Genomic DNA, 14,056 nt, shown 5'->3' with positions numbered 1-14,056 from the left:
TCTCAAGCTGTTGATGCAGAATGTGGTTTAGGCTCTTCTCTCAGCGTTACACTAGACGAAGGAGCCAGTATGGGTGAGAACTTAATGCATAATTTGGTGACCATATGAATCTGTTGTATATTGCATATACAGTTTCCTAAATCAGATAATCGTCTGCTCTGTAGCAACAGCCAAGGAGTCGGATACTGGCCTCGAAGGAATCATTTGGGTCGAAAAGGTTGTTCCTGTACAGTGTAGATGCTACAGTCCCTACATAGGGAAGGGTGGGCTATCCGTTCTTCGAGACAAATATAACATAATACAAGAATAACCTCAATACAATGACCTCAAAATCATATCAAATGATATCGACTAACAGCGGTGTCCTAGTACATAGTGTTATTAGTAGGGCTGACTATTGAGGGGGAAACACCTATTGCGATAGTCTATTGCAACATACTATTGCGAAAGCGATAATAGTATTGCAATAGGGATTTTTCTCTCCTAGGAAATTGTGTCATTTGAAATCATTTCCCAAATGAATGTATATGTAATAAAAACAAGATGAAGTAGTTTCAGTCTCTTTTAACAACTGACAAGAAACTTGAAACCCAGATCAAGTAAACAGTTATGTAAAATGAAGCTGCAAGTCTGCACCCAAACATCCCTGTGTTTTGCGCTGCATATTTTATCAACGTATGTCAATTATTAAACTACCGATAGTCACACATACTATCGATGCATCGATAGATCTACCATCGATTAACTGCTATCGGGGACTCAACAATTGCAATCCATCAATATTTCGATGCATCGTTTCAGCCCTAGTTATTTGTCCTACCAGCCGAAATATTGATGGTAATTTCTGCTGCAGGTGATGCTGTTTATAACTTCACTGTCACTGAAGATATCTGGCTGGCATCGGAACCTAACGGAGGGTACTTCAGCATTTCAAACAACACGCTTTATGCAGAGAAGGACTTGGACATGAGCAAGGATGAGGTAAATGTCAAGCATAAGAATGATTATCATTTCAGCTCGAAGCATCCATTGTACGATTAACACTATGTCATGAGCATGTGACTCACTGTCACATAACCAAACACCTGCAAAGTTAACTCAATTCACCTAAAAGGCAACACCATTTGAACATATATTCAAATTAGGGAATTGCTAAGGACCTCATTTTTGTCACCGATGCTTAGAATTTGAAACGTTCACAGGTCCACCAATAAACCTGTGTGAAAGCTTCACTTAGGACTTTATCATTGTCTTCTTTGAGCAATAAACTTATGACGCTCTTTGAAATGTTCGAAGATAGAACATGCTGGATTGTACCTCCAAAGATGTGAATCGTGGAGATGCTTGAATATTGCTGAACATAAAGGGAAAGTTAACAATGTGAAAGATGACGTCGTATCGATTCGTAGGTGGTTTTTGCCACTCGGAATAATGCAAAGATCGAAATATTTAACCATTTCTTGGTCTCAAGTGGGTAGAAAACCGGTTCATGTTTGTGCATAAACACAGAAATAGATCAGCAAAATGGAAACAGCTACTCGCCTAAATGTCGTACACCCGTACTTCACAAAGATAATATCAGCGCGGAAGTCCATCAAGAGTGAAATCCAGATGGCTTCAGCTGAAACGTTTTCCTCATTCTCTGAAGATACAGCCATAGCGACTGACTGAGCACAGCTATTGTCCGATAAACATTTCATTCCAAGGGCCATCTTCTATGTAGAAAACACATGCACAACCTGATCGCAAATTGTATTATCATTTATAACCTCAATTATTTATCCCCTTGGCATCATTGACATGACAATATATCCAAGGCAATGCCACGGTCTCTTTACCTGTCCATTGTTGTCTTTATCTGCCAAATGCTGTCTCTTTATCTGCCAAATGCTGTCTCTTTAACTGTCCTTCGTTGTCTCTTCATCTGTCCATTGTTGTCTCTTCATCTGCCGAATGTGTTTCTTTATCTGTCCATTGTTGTCTCTTTATCTGTAAAATGTTGTCTCATTATCTGTCAAATGTTGTCTCTTTAACTGTCATTCGTTGTCTCTTTAACTGCCATTCGTTGTCTCTTCATCTGTCCATTGTTGTCTCTTCATCTGCCGAATGTGTTTCTTTATCTGTCCATTGTTGTCTCTTTATCTGTCCATTGTTGTCTCTTTATCTGTCCATTGTTGTCTCTTTCTGTCCATTGTTGTCTCTTCATCTGCCGAATGTTTCTTTATCTGTCCATTGTTGTCTCTTTAACTGTCCTTCGTTGTCTCTTCGTGTGTCCATTGTTGTCTCTTCATCTGCCGAATGTGTTTCTTTATCTGTCCATTGTAGTCTCTTTATCTGTCCATTGTTGTCTCTTTATCTGTCCATTGTAGTCTCTTCATCTGCCGAATGTGTTTCTTTATCTGTCCATTGTTGTCTCTTTATCTGTCCATTGTTGTCTCTTTCTGTCCATTGTTGTCTCCTCATCTGCCGAATGTTTCTTTATCTGTCCATTGTTGCCTCTTTAACTGTCCTTCGTTGTCTCTTCATCTGTCCATTGTTGTCTCTTTATCTGTCCATTGTAGTCTCTTTATCTGTCCATTGTTGTCTCTTTATCTGTCCATTGTTGTCTCTTCATCTGCCGAATGTGTTTCTTAATCTGTCCATTGTTGTCTCTTTATCTGTCCATTGTTGTCTCTTTATCTGTCCATTGTTGTCTCTTTCTGTCCATTGTTGTCTCTTCATCTGTCGAATGTTTCTTTATCTGTCCATTGTTGTCTCTTTAACTGTCCTTCGTTGTCTCTTCATCTGTCCATTGTTGTCTCTTCATCTTTATCTGTCCATTGTTGTCTCTTTATCTGTCCATTGTAGTCTCTTTATCTGTCCATTGTCTCTTTATCTGTCCATTGTTGTCTCTTCATCTGCCGAATGTGTTTCTTTATCTGTCCATTGTTGTCTCTTTATCTGTCCATTGTTGTCTCTTTATCTGTCCATTGTTGTCTCATTATCTGTCCATTGTTGTCTCTTTATCTGTCCATTGTTGTCTCTTTATCTGTCAAATGTTGTCTCATTATCTGTTAAATGTTGTCTCTTTATCTGTCCATTGTTGTCTCATTATCTGTTAAATGTTGTCTCTTTATCTGTCCATTGTTGTCTCTTAATCTGTCCATTGTTGTCTCTTTATCTGTCAAATGTTGTCTCATTATCTGTCAAATGTTGTCTCTTTATCTGTCCATTGTTGTCTCTTCATCTGTCCATTGTTGTCTCTTTATCTGTCAAATGTTGTCTCTTTATCTGTCCATTGATGTCCCTTTATCTGTCCATTGTTGTCTCTTCATCTGCCGAATTTGTTTCTTTATCTGTCCATTGTTGTATCTTTATCTGTCCATTGTTGTTTCTGTATCTGTCCATTGTTGTATCTTTATCTGTCCATTGTTGTTTCTGTATCTGCTCATTGTTGTTTCCTGATCGATCCCTGATCATGTGCGTGGGTATGGGTCAAGTTTGCAACCAATCCATGAAGACAAAATGCTCCACGTGCAGATAAAGACAAAATGCTCCACGTGCAGATAAAGACAAAATGCTCCACGTGCAGATAAAGACAAAATGCTCCACGTGCAGATAAAGACAAAATGCTCCACGTGCAGATAAAGACAAAATGCTCCACGTGCAGATAAATATAGCAGGGTCAACGTGGCCATAGACTACCAACACTCTGCTGGGGTGTGGGGTTGTTTATTTCATAGGTCTTGCTGAATGTTAAACGACACCCTGTAACAATAAATATAATAATATTATATACATCTCACACAATTCATACAAGATACATATAATTCCATACACGGGTTAATACATATGGACAATTATCAATAATACTCAAAGCATGAATACCATTATTTACAACACATATGGAATATGGGTATTATGAAATTACAGCATTATGAATAACGTAATGATAATACATGCATACAATGTAATACACAGAAGATAGATTATAATACACCATTACGCATTAGTCGTAATGATAAAGTACACATGATTCGTCACCACGCATTACGTGATGGTACTATATACAAATACATGGATATATAAATTATGCATATACACATACCCTGTGGGTGGTACAAGGGTGTACAACAATCGGGCACAGCACCAGACTTATGGATGGGGACTTATCTGCTGCAAATAATATTAGATGATAAATAATATACACTGATAGTTATCACAGTTAAAACATAGCAACTTATATTAAAACACATTCTCTCAACTCACACATTCAGTGAAAGGGATAGTAAAGATAAGAATATATTAGTGATACTTATTTATGTTTATAGCCTAGGCTTGAAAAGCTAGCATAAATACATTTAGCACACTTACATGCTATACAATATAATACCTATTTAAATGATAGTAAATAGATATACGTTTATTATATACATACTGCAAGGATTAAATGCAATATTACTTTAATTAAATGAATACTAACCTTAATGTCACACTGTGTCTGTCCAAGCTGTCTTTACATGGCAAAGAGTCAGTGCAGAATGAGTGAAATTGTGCATGGAGTTAATGAGACCAATCAGCCGAGAAGCGTCATGGCTTGGGCAATTAGTGAGACAGGCCAAGCTCTAAAGCTTAAACCTTAAACTGCCTAGAAATAACATAGCTAAAAGGAGAGAATAATAATATGATTAAAATACGATATTTACACTAAAATACACCTGCGACATAAAGACAAAATGCTCCACGTGCAGATAAAGACAAAATGCTCCACGTGCAGATAAAGACAAAATGCTCCACGTGCAGATAAAGACAAAATGCTCCACGTGCAGATAAAGACAAAATGCTCCACGTGCAGATAAAGACAAAATGCTCCACGTGCAGATAAAGACAAAATGCTCTATTGCTCCGGGATTAGCGCTGCTATAACAATACCCTCGCATTTTTCACTTTCGTTTCGTGTTCGCATTAATTAATTTGATCACTAGCAGAATACATTCCAAGAAAATATTATTTCAATGGATAATTGTAGCTGTCGGATTCGATATCTTTGCATTTGATCCAAAATCTCTATGTACACCCATGTATGTACAATAACATATTTTTTCAGTATCTCTGCAACAACCGGGTTATATCTCTGTCTGTAGAATGTGAAAGCATCGCAACTTCGGTAAATATTAAAGATATATATTCTAATAGAAGGTCTGTTTTTTTAATGGAAGGTCTTTCAAGATACCCTCTACTGAAACTATCCAAACAAAATCACAGTGCCACTGAGAGTAAAATCATTTATATTGGTTTTAACCTGAATATAAAGTGAGCAATGCTTTAAGAGTAACTGGGTGGCATAAATAACCACTTGTACATGAACCAGTATGGGTTGAAGGACAAAATGACATCACTTTTCCGGAACATTTGATGTAAAGATATAGGAAATTGAAAATATCCATACCTTGGCATACTTCGTCCTAGTTAACATCTGGTCCTTATAAAAGATTCTTCAGAAATTGGTGTTACATGTACCGTTACCTGACAAGATGCAGGGAAATGACATACTATGAACTTTCAGTGGTATTTTGTCTCTTTCAGCCAGTGACATTCATCGTCAACATGAACCCAATTGATAGACATCCTCCCCAGTTTCCATATCCAGAATTCAATCACACTATACCTGAAGTAAGTGTTCCCTACACGACAAACATGTTGTAGTAAACAGGTAGTAGTAATTTTGATATTACCATGTCAGCAGTTAAACAGTGATTAAGGAAAACACCACAAATCATGTTATTATCTTTTTGCATTATAAAATGACCTAAAATCAAATAATGTACAGTTACTTTATTCCAGTAGTATGATTTGATTAAATCCTATTATTTTGTAAATGGGCTATCTATATACGTAGATGTGTTTGAAATACAGTAATTAAAACAGATGAAGTCTAATCTTCTAAACCTTCGATTACTTACACATCAGGTAATTCATACAATTACTGTGTTCTATTTTAACAGACAACTGGAATTGGGACGGAAGTATTTGATTTCAGTAGGAGTGACGAAACCAGTGCTGTAGACAAGGACTGTGCACATGCGACTCTGTACTATTTAATGAGTGTAAGTCGGTAATTCGAATTTCGATAAACAAAACTTTCTGTCTTTGTTGTTTTCCAGTTCGTAAAACATTCACATAAAATGTATTTTTAAGCATCTCTTCGCCATGAAAAACCTCACTCACTCACTCGCTCTATCATAAAAGAGCATTCCGTATTCTAACATGTAAACATTTACAAACATTTAAAGCGCCTTTGTGACATGCATTACAGTGTTCATGAAACTTCTTATGTACGGTTTGTTTCTATTTTACTTCCAGTCAAACCCTTATCTACACTTTGGGGATGTTATAAAAGGAACGGTGTTTACAATAACCACTTTTGATTACGAGAGCGGACAAAACAGCCACTCAGTGATCGTTAATGCGACCTCTGGCGGGGTAAGAAAAAATCGTTATAAAATTTATACTGTTTGTCTGATGATAATAAAATGCATCTTTACAGATCAGTTAACAAACCGCCATATTTTCATTTCCCCTTTTCATTTTTTTGTTTTTAGATTATGGGAACTGCAAAATTCACGCTCAACATTAGCGACGTTGACGACGAGGATCCTATTTTCACAAACGATACGTTCATCCTTGAAGTAGAGGAAGAGGCAAGTTACTTACAATCTCCGTCAAACTTTGTCAACTCATGTGTATTTTCTTTCTTAAAATGATCATGCTATAAAATAATAGAAAATATTGTTTAAAGCCAAGGACATTTCATAGTGCGTCACAGTTAACAATGAAAATTCCCTATACAGAATGAGCTCGATAATGAAAGCACTATAGCCAGGTGCTATATCCTTTGATATGCGTTGTGTTTATGGGTGGCGATAAAGAGAAATGGTGTTAAGATGTCTGTCTTTGAAAAGTTTGCTGACGCTTATACTTCCTGTCCAAATTGTAAGGTCAGGATCAGTGTGCGAAATAGTTTCCGAATTTTGCTAGCCAGTCGGGCTAGCTATGCCTGAAAGTTACTAGCCCACAAAATAATTCACTAGTTCGAAATTTGAATGCAGACACCGGTTCCATCATTAAGCTGCTAATATGATGAACATTTTTTTCAGGCTATAATCTTGTGTGATTTAAAGTTTATTATAACATAACAAGTCGGAGAGAGTGACATATTTACAAAATGACCCCATGAAAATTGATTAGCCAGTGGGGCTAGTGACTGTGGAGATTTACTAGCCCGACTGGATTTTTATTAGCCACGGGCTAGCGGGCCAGTGGATATTTTGCACACTGTTCCCCTACTTTTGTAAGAGTATATAACGGTGTGGGTTGCGTCACACGTACATTGTAAATACTGTGATGTTGGTGTGCGTGTTTACAAGATCAAGTCTTTACAAGTTACTGGGATGTTTTACAGCTGTTCGTGTGAATATTAAATAGACAACGAATGCTTATTACATTTTTTGAAATCCCAAAATATTAGGATATTGTTTGCATTTACCATTCTGGTAAACATTAAGAACAATATTTACATTGATGTCACTGTTAAATTTCCCGATGACAGAAAAACGATACCCGACCGAGGACTTCGACCCCACCTGTCCATGCCTTCGACCAGGATCTCGGTATCAATACACCTCTTGCATACAGGATCCGCAGTAAGTATATCAAGCATAGGGAAGGGCATAATAGCAAACCGTAGTGTAATGGTTTGTACCTTGCCATTTCGGTGCTTTAACAGGACGTTCAACGTACATGGTATGTAATGACTTTTATCGAGAAACAGGACCAAGTTTTGTGAGTGTCGTACCTCAGAATTAAAATAAGCTATCACTAAGTTTTCGGGTTAAATACACGCGTAAAGAGGGTGGGGTGGTATGGAACTCATCTCTTGTGATATGAGGAACACGAGTATATCCTCACTTCTTCATTAAAAAAGTGGGGTGGCCTAGTGGTTAAAACGTTCGCTCATCACGCCGAAGGCACGGGTTCGATTCCCCACATGGGTACAATGTGTGAAGCCCATTTCTGGAGTCCCCCGCCGTGATGTTGCTGGAATATTGCTACAAGCGGCGTAAAACTAAACTCACTCACTCATTAAGAAAATTGTATTTCTGAAGGCGAAGGAATGCACCCCTAAACGTCGTATTCCTTACAGAACGTGACATCCATAATCACCTAAACCATCTCCTTTGTTGGAGTATTTAGCCCGAGAAATTGTACTAATAGCATATTTCACAGGTCGGTGTTGCGACACTCACATGAGCCACCTTTATGTTGATCACTTCTAAATGTCATTTATAGAGTAAATACACCCATGTTTGACCACCCACATGTACATCACAACTATTGCTTGGTGTGACATGGTCAGAATATATACCACAGACATGGGACAAAGGGTGTCATATGGTTTCATAGACCCTCAAATATATATAACAGTAGGTCAGTTTGGCAATTCGGGCTTACACGACAAACAATACACGTGGTGAATGATAACACGTTGTTTCAGTGTTAATATCTGCAACCGAAACAACGGGGAAGTGTTGTTCATATAATTACATCATCCCTGACTGTTTTAGTGTCTTCTCCGCCATTGGATCATCTGACCATCAACAATGACACCGGGCTACTGTCGCTCGGTCAGAAGCTGGACAGAGAGACACATCCAACATACACAGTGATACTGGAAGTAAGTCTATTGAAAACAACAGGGAGTTAGACAGATATTCATGCGCTGCAGGCAATAGCTGTAATTGTAGTGCAATAGAGGTAGAACATAACATCATGGCACTCTTGACAAGAGGTATATTAGTCAGCTTGGTGATGTTCAATGTTTATACTCTGGACGGTAAAAATATCACTCCAACATCTTGACAATTTTGCTATGAGCAAAACTGCCACTCTTATATATGTGAAAGTCATAAAACAAACGTGTATGCTCTTTTTAAGCCTAGTTTCAGGCGGGAATTGTATCTCAGTTGTATACAAATAAACAAGTTTAGGATAACTATGGCAAGATTTAGATGTGGATAGCATAACATTAGGATTGATACTGGTAGATAAAGAGCAGCCTGCTAAGAGAATGTGTGAATATTGTAACAGACAATGTATTGAAACTGAATACCATTTTTTTAATAGTGTGTGATTATCATGATGACTTAAGGATTAGATATATTGCAGAAACGTTTTACAAGTATCCATCTTTACATAGATTTAATATGTTAATGTCATGAGCAAATATTGAAGTTATTAGAAATACTGCTATGTATATTTACTATGCAAAACGTTCCGCACCCTCCTGATTGTACATCTCATATGTATCTGTTATACATCCCCAAAGGGAAAGCCTGTAACTATTGATGTAGTTATGGGCCTGTGGCCTACACTACAGTACAGTAAATAAAGACACTACATGTTATACGAGCTCGCCAATAACTGATATATATCTTGCATTATACGGTCATACCTTTTATTCACTGCACGAAGTGTGATGGGTTTTAAAAAACGAGTAACGAAATCCTTGGGTACATATGATTGCTATCTTTCAGGCAGGTCAACTTGATAATAAACGACGTACTGCCACAGCAACTCTGTCGATTCTGGTTCAAGATATAAATGACAACCGCCCTTCATTTGACCCGACAACTTACACAGCATCTATCCAGGAGCATTCAGTTGACGGTACCAATATCATCAGCGTCACTGCCAGGGATGGTGATAAGGTAGGTCTGGGGAGATGATGTAGGCATGGTTTGATGGACTGTTCTGAATCTGTGGACATTAATGTAGACGTGGTTTGAAAAAGAGGTAAAAGAGTTCAGGACGTTATATAAGCGTGGTTTGCTGAATGTAGGAATCTGTGGACGTTAATGTAGGCGTGGTTTGCTGAATGTAGGCATGGATTGATGGACCGTTATGAATCTGTGGACATTAATGTAGACGTGGATTGATGGACCGTTATGAATCTGTGGACATTAATGTAGACGTGGTTTGATGGACCGTTATGAATCTTTGGACATTAATGTAGACGTGGTTTGATGGACCGTTATGAATCTGTGGACAGTAATGTAGGCGTGGCTTGATGGACCGTTATGAATCTGTGGACAGTAATGTAGGCGTGGTTTGATGGACCGTTATGAATCTGTGGACATTAATGTAGACGTGGTTTGATGGACCGTTATGAATCTGTGGACATTAATGTAGGCGTGGTTTGATGGACCGTTATGAATCTGTGGACAGTAATGTAGACGTGGTTTGATGGACCGTTATGAATCTGTGGAAGTAATGTGTAGGCGTGGTTTGATTGACTGTTGCTCTGTGGACAGTAATGTAGGCATGGATTGATGGACCGTTATGAATCTGTGGACAGTAATGTAGGCGTGGTTTGATGGACCGTTATGAATCTGTGGACAGTAATGTAGGCGTGGTTTGATGGACCGTTATGAATCTGTGGACAGTAATGTAGGCGTGGATTGATGGACCGTTATGAATCTGTGGACAGTAATGTAGACGTGGTTTGATGGACCGTTATGAATCTGTGGACAGTAATGTAGACGTGGATTGATTGACCGTTATGTATCTGTGGACATTAATATAGGCGTGGTTTGATTGACCGTTATGAATCTGTGGACATTAATGTAGACGTGGTTTGATGGACCGTTATGAATCTGTGGACATTAATGTAGGCGTGGTTTGATGGACCGTTATGAATCTGTGGACAGTAATGTAGACGTGGTTTGATGGACCGTTATGAATCTGTGGACAGTAATGTAGGCGTGGTTTGATGGACCGTTATGAATCTGTGGACATAGTGTATGGACTGGATGGACATCTATTGTGGACAGTAATGGCGTGGTTTGATGGACTGTTATGAATCTATTGACAGTAGTGTAGGCATGGATTGATGGACCGTTATGTATCTGTGGACAGTAATGTAGGCGTGGTTTGATGGACCGTTATGAATCTGTGGACATTAATGTAGGCGTGGTTTGATGGACCGTTATGAATCTGTGGACAGTAATGTAGGCGTGGTTTGATGGACCGTTATGAATCTGTGGACAGTAATGTAGGCGTGGTTTGATGGACTGTTATGAATCTATGGACAGTAATGTAGGCGTGGTTTGATGGACCGTTATGAATCTGTGGACAGTAATGTAGGCGTGGTTTGATGGACCATTATGAATCTGTGGACATTAATGTAGGCGGCGTGGTTTGATGGACCGTTATGAATCTGTGGACAGTAATGTAGGCGTGGTTTGATGGACCGTTATGAATCTGTGGACATTAATGTAGGCGTGGTTTGATGGACCGTTATGAATCTGTGGACATTAATGTAGGCGTGGTTTGATGGACTGTTATGAATCTGTGGACAGTAATGTAGGCGTGGTTTGATGGACCGTTATGAATCTGTGGACAGTAATGTAGGCGTGGTTTGATGGACCGTTATGAATCTGTGGACAGTAATGTAGGCGTGGTTTGATGGACTGTTATGAATCTATGGACAGTAGTGTAGGCATGGATTGATGGACCGTTATGAATCTGTGGACAGTTAATGTAGGCGTGGTTTGATGGACTGTTATGAATCTGTGGACAGTAATGTAGGCGTGGTTTGATGGACCGTTATGAATCTGTGGACAGTAATGTAGGCGTGGTTTGATGGACCGTTATGAATCTGTGGACAGTAATGTAGGCGTGGTTTGATGGACCGTTATGAATCTGTGGACAGTAATGTAGGCGTGGTTTGATGGACCGTTATGAATCTGTGGACATTAATGTAGGCGTGGTTTGATGGACCGTTATGAATCTGTGGACAGTAATGTAGGCGTGGTTTGATGGACCGTTATGAATCTGTGGACAGTAATGTAGGCGTGGTTTGATGGACTGTTATGAATCTATTGACAGTAGTGTAGGCATGGATTGATGGACCGTTATGTATCTGTGGACAGTAATGTAGGCGTGGTTTGATGGACTGTTATGAATCTATTGACAGTAATGTAGGCACAGTAGTGTAGAATGGACATGGTTTGATGGACCGTTATGTATCTGTGGACAGTAATGTAGGCGTGGTTTGATGGACTGTTATGAATCTATTGACAGTAGTGTAGGCGTGGTTTGATGGACCCTTATGAATCTGTGGACAGTAATGTAGACGTGGTTTGATAGACCGTTATGAATCTGTAGAGAGTAATATAGGCGTGGTTTGATGGACCGTTATGAATCTGTGAACAGTAATGTAGGCGTGGTTTGATGGACCTTTATGTATCTGTGGACAGTAATGTAGGCGTGGTTTGATGGACAGTTATGAATCTGTGGACAGTAATGTAGGCGTGGTTTGATGGACCGTTATGTATCTGTGGACAGTAATGTAGGCGTGGTTTGATGGACCTTTATGTATCTGTGGACAGTAATGTAGGCGTGGTTTGATGGACAGTTATGAATCTATTGACAGTAATGTAGGCATGGATTGATGGACCGTTATGTATCTGTGGACAGTAATGTAGGCGTGGTTTGATGGACCTTCGTGTATCTGTGGACAGTAATGTAGGCGTGGTTTGATGGACTGTTATGAATCTATTGACAGTAATGTAGACGTGGTTTGATGGACCTTCGTGTATCTGTGGACAGTAATGTAGACGTGGTTTGATGGACCGTTATGAATCTGTGGACAGTAATGTAGGCGTGGTTTGATGGACTGTTATGAATCTGTGGACAGTAATGTAGGCGTGGTTTAATGGACATTTAAGGACAGTGTAAGCGTGGCTGAAGGAGCGATTAGGAATCTGTGGACAGTATAGTAAAGACTGGATGAGGACTGTGGACAGTGTAGGTATGGTCTATGGAGGATGTATGGTTGTCGTAACAGCAAGACGCTTCATAGATGATAATTTCTTTATTCTTTTGTGATGAGGCGTTTTTGGTATATGTACCGTTGTCAATCAGGTTTGGTGCTGTCAGCCTCATCATTGGTGACTGTGACTTGATTTGGGGGAAGTGTTTGAGTTAGTATGTGTGAGTGAGTGAGATTAGTTTTATGCCGCTTTTAGCATTCCATCAATATCACAGCGAGGGACACCAGAAATGGGCTTCACACATTGTGCCCATCTGGGGAATCGAACCTGGGTCTTCGGTGTGACGAGCGAACGCTTTAACTACTAGGCCACACCACTGACCCAGGTTAGTATGGACAGTTACGGATACATTTAACTGATGCTTGCTTTGTTGCACATTGCAGGACCCAAATAACTTGTTCAACTACACCCTGGTTCCTGAGAGCGACGTGTTTAACATTGACCCCCAGACCGGCTACCTTCAGGTCCGGAACTCCACCCTCCTCGACAGGGAGACTCACAGCACCTTTACTGTCACCGTCAGTATATTTTCATTCTTGATTGTCCATACTCAGCATAACCTGTTGCATTTGAAGGATTTTCCGTATGGTGATGCATTGTTTAACATCTGTGTCTGACAGAAGATGCGCAAGATGAGGCAGAATAAACCGCGACATCTTGAAGTAGGCTGGTCCTTCTGTAAATATAGACCCGGAAGTAGTTTCACAATCATCGGTAACTTCGTCCTATTTAAAACAGTTTGCTTATGTTTCAATATTATATTCAGTTCAACACGAGCTATCACATGCTATTTCTCAGGTGAAATGACACCTTAAGGATAAGGATTTATTGATGGATGTATTGACTTCAGTAAAGCATTCAGGACTAAAGTAGCCAACATCAAAATGTTGCCACTGGTAGGAAACTAGTTTCATCTGTATGCACACGACAGGTTAACGCCACTGAGCTGATTGCTCCAGCATCCGGGAGTCCAAGTTGCATGGCGGACTGCACAGCCACAGTGCACATCACTCTGCTGGACATCAATGACCACAGTCCAGTGTTTGTCGGGGCACCCTACAGTTTCTCGTCGAATAATGAAGCCGCTGAACAAATTGGAACTGTAAGTGTTGCAGGGATCTGTTAACGTTTCTCTCTCTCTCTCTCTCTCTCTCTCTCTCTCTCTCTCTCTCTCTCTCTCTCTC

General features: G+C 39.5%; 1 protein-coding gene across 4 annotated transcripts in view; it reads left to right on the top strand.

Moving 5' to 3' along the window:
• Window positions 1–14,056, top strand: part of LOC124290624 (cadherin-23-like) — a 49,085-nt gene that overhangs the window by 22,437 nt on the left and 12,592 nt on the right. For all 4 annotated transcript variants that reach the window (XM_046727391.1, XM_046727393.1, XM_046727394.1 and 1 more), the window contains exons 3-14: window positions 8–73; window positions 854–981; window positions 5,087–5,146; window positions 5,566–5,652; window positions 5,985–6,086; window positions 6,343–6,462; window positions 6,582–6,680; window positions 7,589–7,682; window positions 8,604–8,713; window positions 9,573–9,746; window positions 13,256–13,390; window positions 13,804–13,974. In XM_046727391.1, the coding sequence (XP_046583347.1) occupies window positions 8–73; window positions 854–981; window positions 5,087–5,146; window positions 5,566–5,652; window positions 5,985–6,086; window positions 6,343–6,462; window positions 6,582–6,680; window positions 7,589–7,682; window positions 8,604–8,713; window positions 9,573–9,746; window positions 13,256–13,390; window positions 13,804–13,974 (1,346 nt within the window). The remainder of the gene's footprint in view (window positions 1–7; window positions 74–853; window positions 982–5,086; window positions 5,147–5,565; window positions 5,653–5,984; window positions 6,087–6,342; window positions 6,463–6,581; window positions 6,681–7,588; window positions 7,683–8,603; window positions 8,714–9,572; window positions 9,747–13,255; window positions 13,391–13,803; window positions 13,975–14,056) is intronic.

This window comes from Haliotis rubra, unplaced genomic scaffold (assembly GCF_003918875.1).
Source record: "Haliotis rubra isolate DU_JTF1 unplaced genomic scaffold, ASM391887v1 Scf47, whole genome shotgun sequence".
Taxonomy (NCBI): Eukaryota; Metazoa; Mollusca; class Gastropoda; order Lepetellida; family Haliotidae; genus Haliotis; species Haliotis rubra.
Note: the sequence above shows the minus strand (reverse complement) of the source record. Positions and strands in the feature narration are given on the sequence as shown.